At 39.2% G+C, this 25272-nt stretch overlaps 2 protein-coding genes across 3 annotated transcripts in view; both read left to right on the forward strand.

The window, feature by feature from the left end:
* Positions 1-25272, forward strand: part of LOC139176086 (ATP-binding cassette sub-family C member 4-like) — a 374149-nt gene that overhangs the window by 291909 nt on the left and 56968 nt on the right. The window lies entirely within an intron of this gene.
* Positions 1078-14939, forward strand: LOC139186276 (E3 ubiquitin-protein ligase TRIM52-like). The gene is made up of 4 exons (XM_070800557.1): positions 1078-1105; positions 1991-2113; positions 2184-2347; positions 14361-14939. The coding sequence occupies exons 1-4, from the start codon at positions 1078-1080 to the stop codon at positions 14886-14888; spliced, it is 843 nt and encodes a 280-aa protein (XP_070656658.1). The 3' UTR covers positions 14889-14939.

Below are 25272 nucleotides of genomic sequence, written 5' to 3' on the forward strand. Positions count from 1 at the left end.
CTGAATTCATTTTCAGGTAGACTCCCTATCTCCTCCTCTTTTGTTTGATTTGTTGGGCATTTATCATGTTCCTTTACCTGCTGAATATTTCTCTGCCTTTTCATTTTGTTGAGATGGCTGTGTTTGGGGTGGCCTTTCTGTATGCTGGAACTTTGTGGTTCCTCTTTATTGTGGAGGTTCCTCCCTGTGGGTGTGGTTGGACGAGTGGCTTGTCAAGGTTTCCTGGTTAGGGAAGCTTGCGTCAGTGTTCTGGTGGGTGGGGCTGGATCTCTTCTCTCTGGAGTGCAATGAAGTGTCCAGTAGTGAGTTTTGAGGTCTCTATGGGTTTGGTGTGACTTTGGGCAGCCTGTATTTTAATGCTCAGTGCTATGTTCCTGTGTTGTTGGAGAATTAGCTTGGTATGTCTTGCTCTGGAACTTGTTGGTTCTTGGGTGGAGCTTGGTTTCATTGTAGTTATGAAGGCTTTTGGATGACCTCTTGTTCATTAATGTTCCCTGGAGTCAGGAGTTTTCTGGTGTTCTCAGGTTTTGGATTTAAGCCTCCTGTCTCTGGCTTTCAGTCTTATTCTACAGTAGCCTGAAGACTTCTCCATCCATACAGCACCAATGCTAAAACATGTAGGTTAAAAGAGAAAAGATTCTCCACAGTGAGGGACACCCAGAGAGGTTCACAAAGTTACATGGAGAAGAGACGAGGGAGGAAGGAGATAGAGGTGACCAGGAGGAGAAAAGGATGAATCAAAAGGGGAGAGAGAAATCTAGCCAGTAATCAAATTCCTATGTGCTGTCCACAGCCTGGAATATCCAGAGAGTTTCACAGAGTTACATAGAGAAGAGAAGAGGGAGGAAGGAGATAGAGGTGACCAAGAAGAGAACATGGGGTGTCAAAAGGCAAGAGGCAGATCTAGCCAGTGATCATTTCCCTAAGTGTTCTCCACAGCTCAGAATACCCAAAGAGATTCACAGAGTTGGGTAGAGAAGAGGTTGGAGGGAGGAGATGGAGGTGACCTGGGGGAGAACAAGGAGAGTCAAAAGAGGGAGAGGACAATCAAGCCAGTAATCACACTCCTAAGTAAAAATGGGTATTGAAGATTGGATTCTTAAAGGTACAAAATTGATAACAAATACCCAAAAGCAAAGATTGAAAATCAAGAGTAGAGGTTAAACTCTCAAAAATACAATATTAAAAAAAACACAAAATCACAAAAATTATAGAAAGCATATATGAAATTTGCTTTAAAAATAGGTTCTTTTTTTGCAAGATAATAGTAGGTTATAAAAATGAAAATTAATGGATTAATAAAGTAAAATTATAAAAGTAAATAGTAATAAAATATTACTATTTACTTTTTTACTATATTTACTATATTTACTATAAAGTAAATAGTAATAAAGTAAAAAAGTAATAAAGTAAAATTTAAAAAATGATAATAGTAAAATATATCTAGGAATTTCTGGAGCTATTGCAGGCAGTGATGGGTCAGTTCAGTTTCAGATAATTCCTTGTTCCAGCTTATACTTCTTCTCAAGGTCTATAGGCCCCTTCCAATGTAGTCAGTGCTAACTACAGGGTTTTAATCCGTTGCACCTGTCACTTCCAAAGCGGTTCCCTCTGTTTATTTTGGCGGCTTTTGTTTGCGAGTCTCTTCAGTGTTTAATTTCCGCCCTGACACAAGGGGGCAAAGGTGGTCACTTATTTAGGCTCACTTGTTCAGTTGTGCTGTGGGGAGGGAGGAACACTGCAAACAAATATCACTGGCATTTGTGGGGAGTGCTCGCATTGTCTGGACCACACTGGGTTTGCTCCCACTCACGGCGCCTGTGTTATCCCTGTCTACACTGCTCAGGCTCCAGGTTGCTCTGCAGGGGAACTGTCTAAAGCGGGCCCTGGGTTGCATGCACTTCCCAGGTCTAAGCTGCTCAGGTTCAGGTTCTCAGGTACTCCACAAAGGTACATACTTGGTTGGGCCTGTGTTTTGTGCCCTTCCCAGGTCCAAGCAGCTCAGGTGACGAGGTGCTTGGTGAGCACACTCCCCAGGTGTGCAGTGCGTCATATCGCCTCCCAGGTCCCAGCCGCTTGGTTTCCTGGGAGCATAGTGGGAGCACCGTCCCACGTGTGCTGTGTGTCTCCTCTGGGGAGCTGATCTCTAGCTGTGACCCTCCTGTTGGATGTCAACCGTCCAGGATCCCAGGAACATTTGGTTAGCAACTGGGAGCCTGCTCGCAATTTGGTGGAGGATGCCACCTTTGGGGCCCAGATTGCCCCTTTCCAGCTCTGGATGTCACCTGCCTGCCTCTCTGCCTCTGGTGGGGGATGGGCCGGTCCGCAGCCGGCTAGCTCTCCTCAGGTATTCACTCAGTCCTTTGTTCTGTGAGTGGGCCTGGCAGTGCCTTGGGTTAGAGCTTTTCACGGGAAAGTTCTCTCTCTCTCTTTCTTTTTTTCTCTCTGGCTATCCCACAGTTTGGGTTGCTGTCTCACGTTAGCTCCCTCAGATTGTCCTCAGGGCATTCAGGCCTGGTCCTTACCTGAAGCAATGCAGCCAGCGCCTCCCTGTTCAGTCCCCGCTTGCTGGTGGCAGATGAGAGCATCTGGGCTGCTTCTCTGCTGGGAGTTGTGGTTAGGCACATAATCTGTGGGTTTTATTTATTTATTTATTTTCATCCCAGTTATGTTGCCCTCTGAGATTCCAAAACTCCCCACCTACCCGCTGGTGAGAGGGTTTCCTGGTGTTTGGAAACTTCTCCTCTTTCACAACTCCCTACCCAGGATGGGTCTCTGTTCCCAACCTCTTTGTCTCTCTTTTTGTCTTTTATATTGTGTCCTACCTCCTTTAGAAGACAATGGGCTGCCTTTCTGGGTGGCTGGTGTCCTCCGCCAGCATTCAGAAGTTGTTTTGTGGAATTTGCTCAGCATTCAAATGATCTTTTGATAAATTTTTGGGGGAGAAAGTGGTCTCCTTGTCCTATTCCTCTGCCATCTTAGGACCACCCCCATGCTTTGTGTTTCTATAAAACACTTAGTGAGAGATTACTTGCTCATTTTGATTATTATCTCATGGTAAAATGTAGTACATGTTTTCTTGCAATTCAATTATTAAGAGATTGTCTGCTTGCAACTTAATATGGTCTTTTTATACTCTTTAAAGCTGCTTGGGCATGGAAATAGTTTCTTTACATGGAAGTAAATTTCCATATACATTTACCATTTATAAGGAAATGGTAAGTCATCTCTCTTATTCCCTTTTAATTCATGGTGGTATCAAAACATTTCTCAATTTTAGATTATGGGACATGTTATAAATAATGAGATTTGAAATATGGCAAAAGGAAGATACTACTTTTTATCATTTTCTTTCTTCTGAGTTTTAATTAGTACTTGTAATTGGATTAGGAAAATCTGAGTTTGTATTTTACACCTGATTTTTTTTCTCATGTTGTTTCTATTTAATAAGAGAACCATACTTATTTTAATATTTTTATGTGTAAATATACCTAGTGAATGTATTAGACTCTCATAGAATCCATTATATATTTATTCTATAGTCTATAGCTGAATTTATATAAATTTATGAATTTATATAAATTATATATACTTTATTCTATAAATTATATTTATAGAATAAAACACATAACATTTTTGTAAGCTGTCTGCCATGCTTTCACATAATTGAAGGAAAGGCAGAGATCTTTTGCTGAGTGATGTTACTTTATTTCAGTTCTAACTGTAGGTATCATCCTTTTTGGCATCACAAGATCTTTGTTGATATTCTACGTCCTTGTTAATTCTTCACAAACTTTGCACAACAAAATGTTGGAGTCCATTTTCAGAGCACCAATGTTGTTCTTCGATAGAAATCCAATAGGTAAGTCAGACACCAAGTTTCTCAGTAAGTATGTATTATTAATGCATTTAGTTCCTGATTACATTTGATATTTGAAAGTGGATGAGATACTTAGAAGATAATCACTGTGCATATTGATCTATTTTCTACAAAAAACTTTACTGATCTGAATATAGGGGCATATAAGTTTTTTTTTTTTCCAATTTTAGTGTGTGTGTAAAGATAAATGTTCACTTTGCAGAATGACTTAGAAACCCATTTGTTATGTGGCATATAAAATATCCTATGTTAGATGCAAAGATGTTTTAATGTTGTTGACCAGTTTCTAAAAGCTGGCTGTGTCATATAGTGTTAAGTTAGGCCGTTGTCTAGATAGAACCTTCTTACAATGAATCTGCAAGACACAGGCTGTGTGTTTCTTTCTTTTCCCATCCATTTCTGGAATCACAGAACTCTGACATATGCCCATGCATTGAGGTTTACATAAAAATAGTAATAAAAATTCATTAAAATTCCAAATTGGTAAAATGTAAGCATCTTTTTCAAAGAAACTATAGTTTTACAGTGGACACTTGGTGACATGTAAGACCCTTTGTAGTACATAGCACATGTATCTTCAGTAGTAAATTTCTCAATATGAGTGTCCCTGGAGGTTTCTCAGTGGTTTTTTTCTTCCATCTTGAGGCCTTTGACTTGTTTTGCTTCTGAAGGTAGCCTCCTGACCTGGGTTTCTATGAAGCATTAGTTCATCAGTGTACATGCCCCTCTGTTCAGTTAGTTGGACTTGTGCTGAGGCCCAGGGCAGCTTTGTTTTTGTAGGCAATGATTGACAGGACTTGTTGAGGCAGGTATGTGGACTGGAGGGAGGACAGGAGTAGCCTTGGCCTGGCCATCAACTCGCCATGTGACCAAGGCCAGAGCAGATGGATCCTATTGGGCAGGCAAATCACAAGGCAGGATGTGGTCTGTCTTGGTTTAAAAGTGTGACTCTGCCTGAAGTCAGCTGCCTGAGTTCAGTCCTGGTGCTAGTTACAAATGGTAATAGTAGGTTATAGCTATATTAATATAATTCTTATGTGCTGGTTACTTAATTTCTTTGTGTCTGTTTTCTTATCTCTAAATGGGGATTCTATTAATACAGTTTTTGACTGTGTTAGAAATAAGCTTATTAATATACTCACAACACTTAGCTCATTGTCAGTGACTAGTGAACCTTACTGATAATGAGGAAATGCTATCTGGGAACTTCCTTTCTTGTGAAATGGGAATAATTTCACACGCCCTTCCTGTTTCATAGGACTCTTGTGAGGATTAATGCTAATTATTCAGGGAAGCATCTTGTGTAGATGTATTCAAACATATTTTTTGGTCCAGGCAGTGAGCCAAGCACAGAATGGTTAACTACAAAGGCCCATACAGATCTCATTTTATTATGAAGCTATAGTGAGGAAGTATTTGGAGAAGTCCATACTATTATAGCTGTGAAGTTGCTCCACTTTGTCAGCTAACATAAAAACTATGGTCATCAAGTTGGGAGCCTTAAGTGGGACTGGATTTCTGTTATTTCAGCCTCTGGGTGCTCATGACCACAGTTAACCAGGTTCTTCATGTTCAAGACCTGTAGGCTTCTCCAGATGCTGATTTATTTATTATTCAAGAATTTGGGATCAAGTTTAAATCTTCAAAGTCTCTAATCTTAGAGCAGTCAGCACACTGGTGCTTGTCTTCCTCCCCTTCCTCTATCTCTTAGCAGAATCTCATTCTTTCAGGAAAATAGAAGCCCAAATAAGTATTATACTGCAAAGATTATAGGCCTGCTTTGCCCAAAAGGCTTCAGGGCCATCAATTACTTACTCCTTCAGTGATATATTCAGTTGAACTCTTTCCTATAGTTTATTGTCAAAGTAAAATTTACAATAGATTATTTATGGTGGACTTTATTGCTGGTTTGTGATCACATGAAGAGAAAACCACATGTATTGATACTTTGGAAGCTCTGGTTCCTAGAACCAGGCTATCCAAACTTCCAAATTCTGTGTCTGTCAATCAAGGAAATGAAACCGTCAGACATGTAATACATTTCCCTGGGGTTTAGCTGAGCATTGAAGGCAAATCGTGGTGCTTATGTGGGTTAAATATGTGGTGCCTACTAGTTTTGCCTTACAAACTAAAGGCCATTAAGAAATAATGAGGAATTCAGCCATTTTTAAACATACATAGACATTTAAAAACTATTATTGGACAGGGAGTTGGGATGTAGGTGGAGATGTTAGATGTTCTGGTTCTGCTGGGACAGAGCTTTGGAAGAACTGTGCCAGCCACTTCTCTTGGCCTCAGGTTCTAACAGGTAAGAATCAGGGGCCTTTTCACTCATCAAGCATTTACTGATCATCTACTGGTTGTAAGTTGTGGTCCCCAGCATTGAGACAAACAGTCCCTGTCTTTCTTCTTATTCTTTTTTTTTTTTTTTTTTTTGTAGTTTTCCAAGTTTATTTCAGTTTATAACATAAGGTATTTCAAATAAATCCTTAATTATACTGCATGCAAAAAAAGTGCCCCCAGTTAAAGTCATCATGTGCAAAGGTTATTGTGATGTGGCCTATTGTTAAATAGATAGTTAGAAAGATATTTTTTTCCCCAAATAAAGATAATGTGTCTAAATTAGAGGGAGAAAGAGAGATTCCATTATTAAACTTGGAAACAAGGAAGTAGTGATATCAACTTGCTGGGCTGAAAAATAATTTGCAAAAGACCATCCAAGAGCATCTGAGAGCAAGTGATTGGGAAAAATCATGTAAGGTAATTTCCCAACACCTGACACCCACACAAGAGGGATGTCATTGTTAATACTGTGGTATTAGATTGTTGGACCTCTTTCTTTTAAAGTGTTTATTTTTAACTTTTTTCTTTATATATATATATATATATATATAAACATTGTTGACTTACAGTGTTTCAGGTGCCCAGCAAGGTGATTCAGTTATACATATACATTATTTTTGAAATTATTTTCCATTAAAGGTTATTGTAAGATATCAACTATAGTTCTCTGTGCTATACAGTAAACCTCTGTTACTTGTTGCATGTCTATTTTGTTTTTAAATTAGACATCTAGCATTCTATTCATACTAAGTCAAACAAGTGGAATCAAAATGTCATAAATTTTTTAGTTAGGCAAGAATTGTTCAGTTTTCTAAAATACATATATTATGCATATTACTTATATATATGTATACACAAATTTTTCTACTATGCTTGATAAGGGGTTGAGAAAATACATCAATAAAAAAAGATGGAGACTTTGGAAAACAAATAAATGAAATGGGAATACTGAATATGAAATAGAAAGAGTGAAACAAGTTAGGTAAAATTAAAAGATCCCCATATAGTCTAATTATTTTTAAACATGGCTGCTTATTAGAAACATCTGGAGTTCTGGAGAAAAAAAAAAAGCAATACCTTGGTATTTATATTTTTCAAAAAATTCCAAGATAATTTTGATATGCATCTGGATTTTAAACAGTGATTACAGGGTTTTGTATTAAATAGCAGTTTTTAATGATGATGCAGATTTTTATTATTTTTCTGTTGACCAATCATGATACAATGGTATTATGTGAATAACGGTTACATAATCACAATAGTAAAAGATGTTCATAAAATAAATCAATAGCCAGACCAAAAAAAAAAAAAAAATTAAAATTGCAAGTCATAAAGGGAACATGATTAACTTAATAATATACAATAATCACATACAATTTGGGAGGATCAAGCAGAGTAACATGGTAAGTGGAAATGCATCCATGCAACATGTTCTCATCTGCTCAGCCAGTCTCTGTCTTTTTTGGTGCATTTAATCCATTTATATTTAATGTAGTTATCAATATATGTGATCCTATTACCATTTTCTTAATTGTTTTGGGTTTATTTTGTGTAAGTCTTTTCTTTCTCTTGAATTTCCTGCCTACAGAAGTTCCTTTAGCATTTATTATGAAGTTGGTTTGGTGGCGCTGAATTCTCTGAACTTTTGCTTGTCTGGATAGCTTTTGATTTCTCCAACAAATCTTAAGCAAGAGTCTTGCTGGGTAGAGTATTCTTGGTTTTACTTTCTTTGCTTTCATTATTTTAAATATATCAGGCTGTTTCCTTGTAGATTTTCTGTTGAGAAATCTGCTGATAGAATAATGGGAGTTCAGATCAGCTCAGTTCAGTTGCTCAGTCATGTCCGACCCTTAACGACCCCATGGACTGCAGAACATCAGGACTCCCTGTCCATCGCCAACTCCCAGAGCTTGCCAAAACATGTCTACTGAGTCAGTGATGCCATCCCACCATCTCATCCTCTGTCGTCCCCTTCTCCTCCACCTTCAATCTTTTTCTGCATTAGGGTCTTTTCAAATGAGTCAGCTCTTTGCATCAGGTGGCCAAAATATTGTAGTTTCAGCTTCAACATCAGATCTTCCAATGAACACTCAAGACTGATCTCCTTTAAGATGGACTGGTTGGATCTCCTTGCAGTCCAAAGGACTCTCAAGAGTCTTCGCCAACACCACAATTCAAAAGCATCAATACTTTCGTGCTTAGCTTTCTTTATAGTCCAATTCTCACGTCCATATATGACTAGTGAAAAAAAATAATAGCTTTGACTAGACACACCTTTGTAGGCAAAGTAATATCTCTGCTTTTTAATATGCTGTCTAGGTTGGTCATAGGTTTTCTTCCAAAGAGTAAGCGTCTTTTAATTTCATGGCTGTGGTCACCAACTGCAGTGATTTTGGAGCCCAAAAAGATAAAGTCTGCCACTGTTTCCACTGTTTCTCCATCTATTTGCCATAAAGTGATGGGACCGGATGCCATGATCTTAGTTTTCTGAATGCTGAGCTTTAAGCCAACTTTTTCACTCTCCTCTTTCACTTTCATCAAGAGGCTCTTTAGTTCCTCTTCACTTTCTGCCATAAGGGTGGTGTCATCTGCATATCTGAGATCATTGATATTTCTCCCAGCAATCTTGATTCCAGCCTGTGCTTCATCCAGCCCAGTGTTTCTCATGAAGTACTCTGCATATAAATTAAATAATCAGGGTGATAATATACAGCCTTGATGTACTCCTTTTCCTATTTGGAACCAGTCTGTTGTTCCATGTCCAGTTCTAACTGTTGCTTCTGACCTGCATATAAGTTTCTCAAGAGGTAGGTCAGGTGGTCTGGTATTCCCATCTCTTTCAGAATTTTCCACAGTTTATTGTGATCCACACAGTCAAAGGCTTTGGCGTAGTCAATAAAGCAGAAATAGATGTTTTTTCTGGAACTCTCTTGCTTTTTTGATGATCCAGCAAATGTTGGCAATTTGATATCTGGTTCCTCTGTCTTTTCTAAAACCAACTTGAACATCTGGAAGTTCACAGTTTACGTATTGTTTAAGCCTGGCTTGGAGAATTTTGAGCATTATTTTACTAGCATGTGAGATGAATGCAGTTGTGCAATAGTCTGAGCATTCTTTAACATTGCCTTTCTTTGGGATTGGAATGAAAATTGACCTTTTCCAGTCCTGTGGCCACTGCTGAGCTTTCCAAATTTGCTTTCAAAATTTCCATATTGAGTGCAGCGCTTTCATAGCATCATCTTTTAGGATTTGAAATAGCTCAACTGGAATTCCATCACTTCCACTAGCTTTATTCATATGCTTCCTAAAGCCCACTTGACTTCGCATCCCAGGATGTCTGGCTCTAGGTGAATGATCACACTATTGTGATTATCTGGGTCATGAAGATCTTTTTTTTATACAGTTCTTTTGTGTATTCTTGCCACATCTTCTTAATATATTCTGATGGGAGTTCACTTCCATGTAATTTGTCATTTTTGCCTTATTGCTTTTAATATTTTATTTTTGTCTTTAGTTTTTGTCAGTTTGTTTACTCTGTGTCTCAGCGTGTTCCTCCTTGGGTTTATCCCGCCTGAGACTCTGTGTGCTTCCCAGATTTGGTGGACTATTTCGTTTTCTATGTTAGAGGAGTTTTCAGCTATTATCTCTTCAAATATTTTTTTCAGGTTCGTTCTCTCTCTCTTCTCATTCTGGGACCTCTATAATGCGAATGTTGGTGTGTTTAATGTTGTCTCAGAGGTCTCTTATGCTGTCTTCATTTCTTTTCATTCTTTTTCTATATTCTGTTCTATGGCAGTGATTTCCACCATTCTGTCCTCTAGGTCATTTATCTGTTCTTCTACCTCAGTTATTCTGCTATTGATTCCTTCTAGTATATTATCCATCTCTGCTTGTTTTTTTCTTTAGTTTTTCTAGGTCTTTGGTAAACATTTCTTGCATCTTTTCAATATTTGCCTCCACTCTTTTCCTTAGATCCTGAATCATCTTCCATATCATTATGCTGAATTCTTTTTCTGCAAGATTGCCTATCTCCACTTCATTTAGTTGTTTTTCTGGGGTTTAATCTTGTCCCTTTATCTGGGACATAACTTTCTGCTTTTTCATCCTGATTGACTTTCTATAATGTGGTTTTTGTTTTAGCCACTGTGGAACTGTAATTCTTTTTGCTTCTTCTGTCTGCCCTCTGATGGATGAAGCTAAGAGACTTGTGTAAGCTTTCTGATGGGAGGGATTGGTGGTGGGAAAACCTAGGTCTTGCTCTGGTGGGCAGGACCTTGCTCAGTAAAGCTTTAATCCAGTTATCTGCTGATGGGTGGGGTTGTGCACCCTCCCTGTTAGTTGTTTGGTCTGAGGCGACCCAACCCTTGGTAGGGTTAATGGCCACTTCCAAGAGGGCTTATGCCAAGGGAGACCTTCCCAGGCTGCTGCTGCCAGTGCCTCCGTCCCTGTGTTGAGCTCCTGCTGATTCATGCCTCCTCAGGAAACCATCCAACAGTAGCAGGTAGTTTTGGTTCAGTCTCCTGTGGGATCACTGCTCTTTTCCTCTGAGTCTTGGTGTGCACAAAGGTTAGCTTGTGTCCTCCAGGACTGGAGTCTCTGGTTCTCTTAGTCCTGTGGATATAATAAAGTCCTGCTGGTCTTCAAGGTCAGATTTCCTGGGAATTACCAGTCCCTTTGTTGAATTCCCAGGCAGGGAAGCCTGATGTGGGGTTCAGAACCTTCACACAGTGGGAAAACTTCTTTGGTATTATTGTTCTCCGATTTGTAGGTCACCCACCCAACTGGTATGGGATTTGATTTTATTGTGATTGCACCCCTCCTACCATCTTGGTGCAGCTTCTTTTTTGTCTTTGAATGTGGGGTATCTTTTTTTGGTGGGTTCCAGCATCCTCTTGTCAGTGAGAGTTCAACAGCTAGTGGTAATTTTGGTGCTCTTGCAGGAGATGAGTGCACACCCTTCTATTCTTCCATCTTGACTGAAATTCTGTCAGTCCCTGTCTTTCAAGGCATTTACACACGTAAATAATTGCTGGTAGTGGATTGTTTGTTTAAATCAAATGGTGTCAATATTCTGTGATCCCATATAGAAAAGATACAGATTCACATTTTAATACAGCTGTCAATTGGAGATCTCAGTTCATAGATACGCACCACATACACACTGACAAGCATAGCCCTATGCTGCAGATCTTTTTCATAGTATGTTATGTAAAGGTTGCCCTCGGTTTCAGAAAATTTTACAACAACTGTTCTCTTGGAACTTTAAGATGAATTGTTTTCAAAATGAAATGACATCTGTGGGAGTGAAAGGAATTTAGGAAATAAAGTAAATGATCTTTATTTAAGATCATCATCTCTAAGCTTACAGAAAATTCATCTCAATTTCTAAACAGACTCTTAGTGATACTGAAATGTTCTCCTGACCCATCGGAAACTGTCTAGATGCTAGAACTCATCTCTGAAAATGTATTAGGAAAAGAAGAGGGAAGCTAGCACTTCTAATGTTGCTTTTTACAAATATCTACACACACTTCTCTTCAGGCTTTGTAGAAGTGTGTTACAAATGTTTGACAGTAGGTGAAATGTAAGCAATGATGTTTTCTCCATAAGTACTGAAATCAATTATGATCTGTTGAGTGTTCTTTTCATTCTTGGTAACCAGGATTAATCTGTTAGAAATTTCCCTCTTATTTAGGCAAAACTCTAGTATCTAGAATAAAGATTATAAGTAAACTTTGAGTGGAAGTTTACTAAAATAATGTAGTTATGTGGAAAGCTATCATGAAATCAAGTTCTCTGTTCTGGAAATATTTTCCTTTCATTTCTTTTTTGCATTTGCATTTTCATATATTGTATCATATGGGGAACTAGCTCAACCACTTGAATACCTGGAAAGTCTATTTTAGACATGTTACATGTATAGGAATCTTTATCCAGGCATTATTCCAAATACAGTCATGCTCCTCACGATGGGAAAGTCTTGCATCTGGGTCTACTGTTGGGAGAAAGTAGTGCTACAGAGTGGCATATTGTTACTATATCAGTAGAAGGAGAAGAGGGCAACAGAGGATGAGACAGTTGGATGGCAACACCAATTCAATGGACATGAACTTGGAAAAACCCTGAGAGATGGTAAGGGACAGGGAAGGCTGGCATGCTGCAGTCCTTGGGGTCATGAAGAGTCAGATATGACTTGGCAACAGAATAACCAGAGTGTCTGCCCTGGGTGATTTTCAGTCGAAGTCCCTAATTTTGGGCTAAGTCAATAATTAGTGATTTCTCTTTGAACTTCAAGTGGATGTTTCTAGAAGTGTTCTTTTGGTTCAGTGACTGATATTATCTTCACTCTGATTGAGACATGTAATGAAAATGTGTATTTTTTGAGCATGTGGTAAGGAAAACAAGGTATCCATTTCTTTCTTTTCTATACAAAGATGTTTGAACAGATACCAGAGTACATCTGGATTTGCCTTATATGTATTTTCTCACAATAAAAAACCCCATAGATTTAGCTTTGAGAAGTTCTCAGGATGATGGATTAATCTTTTTATTACCTTTAAATATTTAGAAAGAAATTAAGGAGAAAGAGATATAGAGAACAGACCTATGGACATGGCGGGGAGGGGAGAAGGGAGAAGGGAAAAGAGGAGATGTATGGAGAGAATAACATGGAAATTTACAATACCATATGTAAAATAGGTGGCTAATGGACATTTGCTGTATGCCTCTGGGAACTCAAACAGGGGCTCTGCGACATGCTGAAGGGTGGGATGGGAAGGCAGATGGGATGGAGGTTTGGGAGGGAGGGGACTTGGGTGTACCTATGACTGATTCTTGTTAATGTATGACAGAAAACCACAAAATTCTGTAAAGCAATTATCCTTCAATAAAAAATTTAGAAAAAGAGAGAAATTAAGAAGGAAATTTCTTTCTTTCTTATAGGTAGACATTATTTTCAGAATTGTGTTCTTTTTTCTCCTATTGGTGTCAGCATGCCTGGGCTCATAAAATTTACTTCCCTTGGGAGAACTATAAATTTATTATTCTTTATTTTTGGAGAGTAAAATGATCCTATTAATAACATTTTATTTATTTATTTATTTTTTTTTTAAATTTTGGAAGGCAAAAATTTATTCAAATGATATAATAACCATGTCACTGTTAAGCCTTTTCTTTCCTGGATGGTGTAGAAAATGCAACAAAACACAAGCTGCTTTGACAACACTCTTGCAGTGTTTTCTCCCACAGTTAGTTATACCAATTAAAAAAAAAAAAGCTTTTAAGATATACGGAGAAAAATGGAATAATGAAGGATTAAAATCTGAAAATTTCTAGTCAAAACAATCCAACTTTGAATTCCACAAACTCCTGAAGTTCTTCCAGTGAGAACTGAACATTAAGTGTGAAACATGAGACATTCTTCCCAAAGCTACCACAGGTAGGTTTTAAGAGGTCAACAAAACATCACCCAAAATAGTTTTAGATTTTCCCTTTTTTTCCCTGGAAATAACATTCACGAATCTGGTTCTCGAAAGATTAGCCAAGAAAATTGACATTTTTCACATGAGTGTGCTATTTGTAGAGATTTTTGGCAAGTGCTTAAAGTGCTCATTTCATAACAAGCAGTGATGTTGGTGTCTGTTCCTTGACATTTCAGGGTCAATGTATTTTAAGCTTCAATGTGTTAAATTCTGCTTAAAGTTTTAAAGTACAGATTCTTTATCATTGGTGTCCCAAGTTAGTTGTTCTGTCCATAAATTCAGGTGAACCAAGTTTTCTGATCAAGGAAACTCAGTGCATGACAGAAAATGCTCTGAACAGCATTCAGATTTTTGAAAACCAAGGCAAACTGGGATCAGATGGACTACTTTTCACAACAGTTATGCTGACAGCAAGGTTTAAGGTTTCCAGTAGATTATGGGCAGGCTGATGAAGTCAATGCTTGGTGATGACTGCTACGGTACATCTCACCAGTTTTCTTCAATTTTTGACAAAGACCCATATCTAAAACATATACTTCTCTAATTTTTTTCTTCCAACCAATTTCATTTCATACAACTTCAAAAATACTGTCTTTAGTGCTAGGCTTAGTGAAAATAGCACATCCAGAGTTTTTAAAGCCTTACTCTGAACAAAGTGGGGCAAGGAAGACAATGAGCAAGACAGGGAGGAAGAGGACGATGAATGGGAGGAGGATGAGGAGGACGAGGAGGCAGTAGGGGCCATCGGTGGATGGGGCAACTCCATTCGGGAGGTTTTATACCAGGGGAATGCTGACGAGGAGTTGTTCCAGGACCAAGAGGATGATGAACCCTGGGTCGGTGACGGTGGCATAAAGGACAGCATGGATTATGTGTGGGACCAGGAGGAAGATACGAACTACTACCTGGGAGGCTTGAGACATGACCTGAGAATTAACGTCTACCTGCAAGAGGAGGAGATTTTGGAAGAATACGATGAGGACGACGAAGAGCTGTACCCTGGCACTCACCTGGCCCCGCCTCCAGCCCTTCCACGGCAGTTCATCTGCCCCCAATGCCGAAAGAGCTTTAACCGTTGCAGCTTTCGTCCCAACTTGCAACTGGCGAACATGGTCCAGATAATTCACCAGATGTGTCCCACTCCTATTAATAACATTTTAAAATTATGCCTCATCCTAGTATAAATCTTCTTTATATTCTCTGTTTTATTTAGCATAAAAGTGAAAAGATCATGAACTATGGCTTAATCCATTCCACCAATGGGTGATACTGTAGGCAGAAATATTCATTATTGGTATCAACTTTTAAATGTTATTCTTGACATAGCTCTATCAGTGGAAGAAAAATAAATGCTAATTTCAAGATAATGAATAATTTGTATTATTAGAAAATTATTCTTACTTGATTCAAAATTAAATAGAATTTTGTTGACAGAAATATCCAGGTAAATAAAAGGTAACATCTGTGTAATCCAGCTAGTCACAGATTTATCAGATAAGCTACAATCAAATGAGCTCTTGTTTATTAAGCAATTGTTAAATCTTTAGACAGGGTGAGTAGATTTCACTCCTACATTAGGAAGTCCTAAAACTTAAATGAAGAAAGTTTAATTTCACTTGGTGTCAAATGCTCTAACCACTCATATCTTTCACAAAGGAGACACTATAGGAGTTTCATACCTAATTGAGCTAGCCTTCAAGCTAGCCATCATCTCTTGGTTCCTGTTATATCCAAGTTGCTAAATTTTTTAAGGTGAGGTTAAGGTTTGTAATATTAGGTAAAACAATGAATACCTTATATATTTTGGATAAACATTAAGTATTTTAAAAATATAGCTTTATTTTCTCTCCCCTTAGTTTTATGTCCATTTTTTGTTTGTTTGTTTGTTTGATATAAGAGAGACAACTTTGGTTGTCACCAGTAAACAGTTTTAAACTATTAATGGAGAGGGAGTCGGGATGTAGGTGGAGATGTTGTGATGTCTCAGTTCCGCTGGAACAGAGGTTCAGAATAACTTTGCCAGTCACTTCACTGGCACAGTCACGATCTTCTTGATTGAAGCACAGTTATCTTAAGCAGCACTGATGTGGGATAGCTGTGTGTGTGTGTAGACGTCTTTTGTGTTAGATCATCACACAAGTATAAGCTCCATATTATTACATTCCATTAAAGAGCTGTGAAATTTAAAGTTTGAAAATTGTCCAACAAAAAAGTGATCATTGACTTTACCCAGAGTAAACTGAATGGGTTTCTTTTATTTTTCAATAGTGGTTTTGAACCACTGTGTAATTTGGGATCTGTGGTGCTCTGTGCTCAGAAAAATAGACTTTGGTGTCAGCTCTTCTGAATGTGAATCCCAGTCCAGATGCTGACAGATAGACCTTTGTCAAGCAATTTAACCACTGTCTCCCTCAACTCTCTGTACAGTAGGGATGAAAGTCCAATAATAATCTCAAACATTTTTGTGTGTGTGAGAATCAAGAGAATTAATGTATGTAAAGCATTTAAAGCAATGTCTGGCAAATAGCTGACTTAAATTGTTTTTAGGACTAAGTGTCCTGATGAAATTTTAGAGATTTTTAAAATCTCTCTTTTTCCTACAAAACTGAATTAATATGATAACTTGATAAAAAGGTTGAGAGTGGGGAAGGATATGTGTGTTTTCCCAGATGCAAGAGAAAAACAGATAAGTGAGTAAGACTAACAAGTCACAAAACGAAATCTGCAGAATTGCTTTTGTTTGCTTGTTTTTGTTTTTGTGAGGGCTTGACTTCATTCCTGAGCTCATTTTAATTTGGTTTCACAGGGAGAGCTTAATTTTGCATATAAGCACCGAGCATCTGGTTTATTTTTTGTTCGAATATGATATGGCTGAAGTTTATTACAGAAGTATATTGTATAATTAAGGAAAGACCGTGGGAAATTTAATAAAGTTGGTTCTGTTTAAATGGAACATTGTAATTTATCCAGGGAAGTGGATGTAGTTATTAGGAGTAGTGGGAACTTAACTATTTTTTAGAAAATTCTTTAACTGGTAAAAATGGAGAGCTTCTATGTATTCACCTTTTTCAAATAGCATGGAAAATGGCAAATTTCACAAGTGAAAGTTGAAGCTGACCTAAGGTAAACGCTTGGCTGCATGAAGCACAAGCTGGAATCAAGATTGCCAGGAGAAATATCAATCACCTCAGATATGCAGATGACACCACCCTTATGGCAGAAAGTGAAGAAGAACTAAAGAGCCTCTTGATGAAAGTGAAAGAGGAGAGTGAAAAAGTTGGCTTAAAGCTCAACATTCAGAAAACTAAGATCATGGCATCTGGTCCCATCACTTCATGGCAAATAGATGGTGAGACAGTGGAAACAGTGGCAGACTTTATTTTGGGGGGCTCCAAAATCACTGCAGATGGTGATTGCAGCCATGAAATTAAAAGATGCTTACTCCTTGGAAGGAAAGTTATGACCAACCTAGATAGCATATTAAAAAGCAGAGACATTACTTTGCCAACAAAGGTCTGTCTAGTCAAGACTATGGTGTTTTCAGTAGTCATGTATGGATGTAAGAGTTGGACAATAAAGAAAGCTGAGTGCCAAAGAATTGATGCTTTTGAACTGTGGTGTTGGAGAAGACTCTTGAGAGTCCCTTGGACTCCAAGGAGATCTAACCAGTCCATCCTAAAGGACATTAGTCCTGGGTGTTCATTGGAAGATCTGATGTTGAGGCTGAAACTCCAATAGTTTGGCCACCTGATGCGAAGAGCTGACTTGTTAGAAAAGACCCTGATGCTGGGAAAGATTGAGGGCGGAAGGAGAAGGGGACGTCAGAGGATGAGATGGCTGGATGGCATCACAGACTCAATGGATATGAGTTTTGGGTAGGCTCCACGAGTTGGTGTTGGACAGGGAGGCCTGGTGAGCTGCACCTCACGGGGTCACAAAGAGTTGGACATGACTGAGCAACTGAACTAAACTGAACTGAATTTTAGATTGTCAAGCCTTCAAACGTTATTTACAGAATGTTTTTAGAGACATTTCATGCTTGTTCACTCCAGTTAATTTCAGACAGCTCTTCTACATTTGTATTAGATGGGCATTCTGATATGGCAACCCACTCCGGTATTCTTGCCTGGAGAATCGCAGGGCTGGGGCATCCTGGTGGGCTGCCGTCTATGGGGTCACACAGAGTCGGACACAACTGAAGTGACTCAGCAGCAGCTGATACTTCAGAACTTCTCCTTCATTAAAATATGGTTAAAACAGCCTGGGACAAAAGTAGTATTCTTGGTTAGTTCTTATAAACTGTAGATTATATTTTTAAAGCTGATAAAGGCATAATGTACAGAACAGAACAAATACAACTCTCCTATAAATACTGCCCAATTAGCATTAATAAATGAATCATTTAAATGCAGCAAATTGCTGGCTGGGTTATATAGTGGTATTGAGGGAGATGAAGAAATATATAGTTCTTGGTTAAGAGTTCTGAGTGAAGATAGAGAGCACCTATGGGGTCGCACAGAGTCGGACACGACTGAAGCGACTTAGCAGCAGCAGCAGCAGCAGCAGCTAGTAGCTGTGTTAGGCAGGCAGGAAGTGAGTCTTGACATTCGACCTCAGTCATATACGAGAAGCCTGAAGCTCTGAAATCCAGTGAATCTATCATCTTGCAGAACTTACCTGGAAATAATTTGGTGAAAAAGAAAGCCAAAATAGGTTGTAAGGACTTCAGAGAATTTTTGTGATAGTTTCTGTACACTGTCTAATGTTTCAGAGATCTGCTGCAGGAGAGAGGTTTCATCTGTTGGCAGTTAAAATTCTCTCAGATATATGAGATGGAGACTGTGCATTTTGCCTTGAAAGATAGTTGAGGTGCACTGGGCCAGGAAAAATACCCTTCTTGGAGATAGTTGTGCATTCTTATGTCAGGAGGAGTCCCGTGATAGGTGGTGTTCTGTTCCCTCAGAATCAGCAATTCTTACCTGGCCCACATCTCTCTGAGGCCACCCCACTTCCTGTGGTTCATGGTTTAGGAATCCTCAGAAATCATGAAGCTGAGTCCATGAGCATTTTCTAGCAGACTTGCTCCATAGCTTTCATCAGATGTACAGTGTTTCAGAGTCACTGTCTTAGAGATTTTTCTGCCTGTTAATTTCTCCACTGTCCATTCCTGACAGTGAGTGAGCTGTTAGCCAAACTCCTATATGATAGCATGTGTGACATATGTGTTATCCACAGGTAAAGGAACTAATCTGGTCTAGTTTCCCAGTACCCTACACCTGCCTCTGATACTTAGGAAAAGTAAAGTATCAATTACACCCTGTTCCAAAGCATTTATGGTGGCTGTGGCAGAGGGGTTCCCTGGGGCCATGTGTGAGGTGTGTCTGCTCCTTCAAGGTCAGTGTCCTACCATATTTAGCAACAGGCAGTGTGACTTGCCCCAAGTTACAAGACAGAACAAGACCTTGGATGAGGGGGCTCTCAAGTCCTGGACTTTCCTAATCAATTATGCTTTTTTTAGACCATCTGTCCCAATTCATTCTTTCAGTCATTTGTTCATTTGTTAATCAATTAATTCAACCATAAGTAATTTACATAACTTTGAAGTAGAGTTATTTTAAATGTTTTACTTTAATTATGGTTTGGTAAGAGAGAATTCCTGTAACTTTTAAAAACTCTTTTAATATTTAATGTATTCAGCATCCAGTGGAGCAGGCAGTACCCAATCAGAAGGGTCCAGACTGTCAATGGCTGGTTGGCCATCACTGTTCATATCAACTTAACACCAGCGCTGCCCATGATGTTACTGGCTTATCTTTAGTAATAGATATTTAATAGAGGTTTCCAGTGTGTCCGGTAAAATGGCTGTGTATCATAGATGTGTTGATATGAATTTTCTGAGTCTCTATAACCTGGGTGAGTCAGTCTCCAACATGTGTCTTTCTACCTGGTGTTGCTTGTGCCAACAGAATGAGGCTGAGTTCAGTTCAGAAGTAAAGGAAATCTTTATTCCTTGATCAGAGAATGGAGAGGTATGAGCTTGCACTCTATAGTTCTTGTTCTCTCCCCCAAAGGTAGCCCTAAGCAAGGGTGTTTTACAGGTTTCTTGTCATTGCACCTGCCCCCCACCACCATCTTAAAGCCGTTTCCCACTAGGGACTCTGATCTGAAGAGTTAGGTGCAAAGCTTCTGCACATAGTACTCTATGAGCACATGAAATTTGACTAAACCAAAAGGGAAAAAAGGAGTTAGACTTTATCTTATTTCCCAGATTCTACCTTTATTTTGTAAGAATTGTTAATGAGTTTTGTTGGTGACAATATGATGGACCAGACACTTCACTTTGAAACGAATTTCTCCAGGTTAGAAAACAACAGCTTAAAAAAAAAGAGAGATTGTTCAAAATATCAATAGAGACTGAAATTTGAGGACAAACTGCTTATTTATAGAAGAAGAGCTTGTTTTATTGATTCACTCAGAATATTCAAGTGCCTTCTATTTAAGGTGTTCCAGTGAGGCATTGGTCCAGGCACTGGGTTAACAGCAGTGAATAAAATAGACAAAATCTCTGTCCTAGCAATGTCTGTTGTTATTGTTAGTTGCTAAGTCATGTCTGACTCTTTGCAACCCCATAACTGCAGGATACCAGGGTTCACCATCTCCCCAAATTTGCTCAAACTCATGTCCATTGAGTTGGTGACACCATCCAATCATTTCATCCTCTGTTGTCTCCTTCTCCATATTCTAATTTAATTTGTGTGAATAAAAAGATGACAAGTGGTTGTTAGCCCCTGAAAGTAAAGAATGGAATTTAAAAGGGCAATAGTTATACATGTAGATAAGACAAAATCAATTTAAATGGTCTTGAGACAGAAGGTATAGATGATTCCCACTGGGTCAGTGACCTCTGAATGGGTTCTTTGCCTGGAATCACAAATGCTACTTTTTAAACCCGGTTGTATATAGTAGAGCAGAAGCTTTATTCATTGATTAAGGAATGAAGGGACAGCCCATGCTCAAAACACACCTTCTCCCCAAGGGGAGGTGGGAGTAGAGGAACTTTAAGGGATAGGAGGCAGGCATGTCACTGGGGCTCCAGGAAAGGGGCAGAGATTTCAGGGAACAGCCAGGTTAGCTGGAACATGTGCAGTCTTCCACACTCCTTTGCACATGGCTGGAATTGTGCCTAGTCCAGTACAAATTCCCACCTTGGATAGAAATCTTAACATGGTAATGAAGCAAAAATAACTTTCAAACAGTTCCAGTCTCATCTGTGCACGGTCATTCCTGTAGTTAAGTCAGAGGTGGTTCAGGGCGGTTGGCCACAGCATCTCTCTCAAAGCACAGCTGCAAAATATCTCTGTCAAATACTAGACGTTTTAAAAACAAACAAAGAGGTAAATTAGGACAAAGATTATTTAGCTCTCAGGGGTGGGTATGGGTGACAAAGGAACATTATCAGAAATGTTCAGTTTCTTCCTTGCTACTCAAAGTGTGGTCCCTGGACCCAGCAACATCAGCAACCTAGAGTTGTTAGCAATCCAGAATCTCAGACCTCACACATGCTCTTGAGAATTTACATTTTAAGCAGATCACTGGGAGATCTAAGGAAGACATATGCATTGGTAGACTCCGTAGTGATCAGAATTAATCTTTCCAACTTTTCCACATATTGACATGTACCAAGATGGTCACTAAGTGGGTTACATATCTTACAGTCTTACTTCAGTAAGAGCCACTTTTAAAATACTCATTTTACTAATATGTTTTCTATTTTTGTGTAAGAATCCAGAAGCACAGAAGGCTTCCCATCTTAAACCAAAAATGGTTGGAAAGCCACTGGGTTTATGGTGTATTATTAGTAAATGCCAGTTGACCACTAACACCTGGCAGTTTCCTTTTTGTAATAGATTGTGTGTGAAGTGTGGTCGATGTTTACAAAAGGTGTATAATCTGGACGTGAATTCAAGGCTAGAAGACATAGACAGTAGTTAAACCACTAAATAGATTATATTATAATATGTTCTGAGGATAGACCCAGGTCTCTGGTGGAATCTGAAAGGACACTGAAACAGTTCTTCATCAAACAAAGTATCAGAAAAACTATGTCTTTAAATATGAGAGTTGCTTATGGCTTTGCTAAGAGCCTGTAGAATCTTCTTCTGGACCCCACTTGTTTGTAGGGTCTCCTTGGTTCTCAGCTATAAACATAAAGATTGAGGGTGGAGTCAAATGCTGATAACAGCAAAATTTATCAGCTGAAAGGACAGTGTTATAAATTTTTTAAAGAAAGTAGTGAATAGGTGGGGGTTTGAGTGCATTTTAGGCAACCAATAGTAGCCCCAAAGGATATTGCCATGTTTCAGTTCAGTTCAGTCGCTCAGTCGTGCCCAACTCTGTGTGACCCCATGAATCACAGCACACCAGGCCTCCCTGTCCATCACCAACTCCCGGAGTTTACTCAGACTCATGTCCATCGAGTCAGTGATGCCATCCAGCCATCTCATCCTCTGTCGTCCCCTTCTCCTCCTGTCCCCAATCCCTCCCAGAATCAGGGTCTTTTCCAATGAGTCAACTCTTCCCATGAGGTGGCTAAAGTACTGGAGTTTCAGCTTTATCATCATTCTTTCCAAAGAAATCCCAGGGCTGATCTCCTTCAGAATGGACTGGTCGGATCTCCTTGAAGTCCAAGGGACTCTCAAAAGTCTTCTCCAACACAACAGTTCAAAAGCATCAATTCTTCAGTGCTCAGCTTTCTTCAGAGTCCAACTCTCACATCCATACATGACCACTGGAAAACCATAGCCTTGACTAGATGGACCTTTGTTGGCAAAGCAATGTCTCTGCTTTTGAATATGCTATCTAGGTTGGTCATAATTTTTCTTCCAAGGAGTAAGTCTCTTTTAATTTCATGGCTGCAGTCACCATCTGCAGTGATTTTGGAGCCAAAAAAAAAAAAAAAGTCTGACACTGTTTCCTCATCTATTTTCCATGAAGTGATGGGATCAGATGCCATGATCTTTGTTTTCTGAACGTTGAGCTTTAAGCCAACTTTTTCACTCTCCACTTTCACTTTCATCAAAAGGCTTTTTTGTTCCTCTTCACTTTCTGCCACAAGGGTGGTGTCATCTGCATATCTGAGGTTATTGATATTTCTCCAGGAAATCTTAATTCCAGCTTGTGCTTCTTCCAACCCAGCGTTTCTCATGATGTACTCTACATATAAGTTAAATAAGCAGAGTGACAATATACAGCCTTGATGTATTCCTTTTCCTATTTGGAACCAGTCTGTTGTTCCATGTCCAGTTCTAACTGTTGCTTCCTGACCTGCATATAGGTTTCTCAGGAGGCAGATCAGGTGGTCTGGTATTCCCATCTCTTTCAAAATTTTCCACAGTTTACTGTGATTCACACAGTCAAACGCTTTGGCATAGTCAATAAAGCAGAAATAGATGTTTTTCTGGAACTCTCTTGCTTTTTGATGATCCAGTGGATGTTGGCAATTTGATCTCTGGTTCTTCTGCCTTTTCTAAAACCAGCTTGAACATCTGGAAGTTTACGGTTCACGTATTGCTGAAGCCTGGCTTGGAGAATTTTGAGCATTACTTTACTAGCATATGAGATGAGTGCAATTGTGTGGTAGTTTGAGCATTCTTTGGCATTGCCTTTCTTTGGGATGGGAATGAAAACTGACCTTTTTCAGGCCTGTGGCCACTGCTGAGTTTTCCAGATTTGCTGGCATATTGAGTGCAATACTTTCACAGCATCATCTTTCAGGTTTTGAAATAGCTCAACTGGAATTCCATCATCTCCACTAGCTTTGTTTGTAGTGATGCTTTCTAAGGCCCACTGGACTTCACATTCCAGGATGTCTGTCTCTAGGTGAGTGATCACACCAATGTGATTATGTTGGTCGTGAAGATCTTTTTTGTATAGTTCTTTGTATTCTTGCCACCACCATGTTTAAAAACAATTAAATCAGACCAAAGGGGGAAAAAAAAAAGAATACCAAATGAGACCATTGGTGCTCAAAATTTTAGATCTGAGTTTCAAGAAAAGATGTATTTCTGTCAGCTTTTAAGATGACAAAACTCTGTAGTCCTCATGAAAATAGGTTCTCACTAATAGTTTCTTCCTAAGTAGTAATTTGAAAATTTAACTTTACAAAAACATCTCATTTCCCCAATTAATTTTAGTATGCAGTCTTTTGTTGTACCTGTGCTGACTGTTTTAGTCAAGGCTTTTTGGTTGCTAGTGGCAGAATCTACCCAGGTTAGTTCAAAGGAAGAGGGCTTGATGGAAAGGAAATGGACATCTTGCGCAGCTGGAGCAATGCTGACTTTCCTGGAGCTAGGAACTGGGGTCCTCATGGGTATTGGAGCCACTGTCACAGGATGCATGCATGTGCCCAAGCTCCCTGGTCTCTCACTTTTGATGGGTGCAGTGACTCTGCTGTACTTTTATGTTTTTTTCTGGCCTTATAATTCTCAGGAGGGGAAATCAGAATGACTTGGTGGCTAGTCATGGGTTAGGACCCCCTGGTACTTTACTCCATTAGCTGTGGTCAAGGCTCTAGCAGTTTCCTGGTAGAGGAGCACTTATTCCAAGCCCGTCCGATAAAGTTAAAGGAGTTTAAGTGAGTGGCAGATTCCTGGGAGCTATATTTGTCATCAAGAGTCTCAGGAAAAGAAAGGGCTAAGGTTGAGATCTGGACAGAGTGGGTGGGGACTGAGGACCTTCTTAGTAGGTGAACAGAGGAGAGAAAAGAGTCTTTCATCAGAATAAGGGTACACAGCCAAGAGTGATGGGAGGTCAGGCCGATATTATCCCTAGTGAAAATAAGAGGCAGCAAACGATATTGCAGGAAATTGCCCTGAAAAGTGAGTTTCCTTGTCTCCTCTCTCTGCTGGATTAAATCTCAGAATGGCTTGGTAGTAGCACCCACCCCATGATGAAATATTGTATGCTTAATACTATTGCATCATCCTGAGCAAGGTGGGACATTATCTCCTCCAACATCAGAAGCTTGGTCTACAAATTAATTTGAATATTTCTGTTTGCTATAGAACCCCCTTCTTGAAATACCATCTCTAAGGTGAACATCCAGATGAATGAAAAGGGCTCTGTTTGCAAGGGATGGGCAGTAAGGGAGACAGATGGGGTGTCTTCCTCTATTTCTCTTCATTCTCCAAGGCACCTGTGTTAAATCTCAGATGCTTCCCAGGATAAATTTTGGGAAGACTAGGCCTGGTTATCTTTCATGCCCCGCAAAGCTCTAAAATTCCAAAGGATAATAAGAATAACACCTTTCACATGAGAGGTGGCAAGAGAACACAGAAGAACTATACAAAAAAGATCTCATGACCAAGATAACCATGATGTGTGATCACTCACTTAGAGACAGACATCCTGGAATGTGAAGTCAAGTGGGCCTTAGAAAGCATCACTACAAACAAAGCTAGTGGAGGTGATGGAATTCCAGTTGAGCTATTTCAAAACCTGAAAGATGATGCTGTGGAAAGTGCTGCGCTCAATATGCCAGCAAATTTGAAAAACGCAGCAGTGGCCACA

Source organism: Bos indicus, chromosome 12 (genome assembly GCF_029378745.1).
Source record: "Bos indicus isolate NIAB-ARS_2022 breed Sahiwal x Tharparkar chromosome 12, NIAB-ARS_B.indTharparkar_mat_pri_1.0, whole genome shotgun sequence".
NCBI classification, from domain to species: Eukaryota; Metazoa; Chordata; class Mammalia; order Artiodactyla; family Bovidae; genus Bos; species Bos indicus.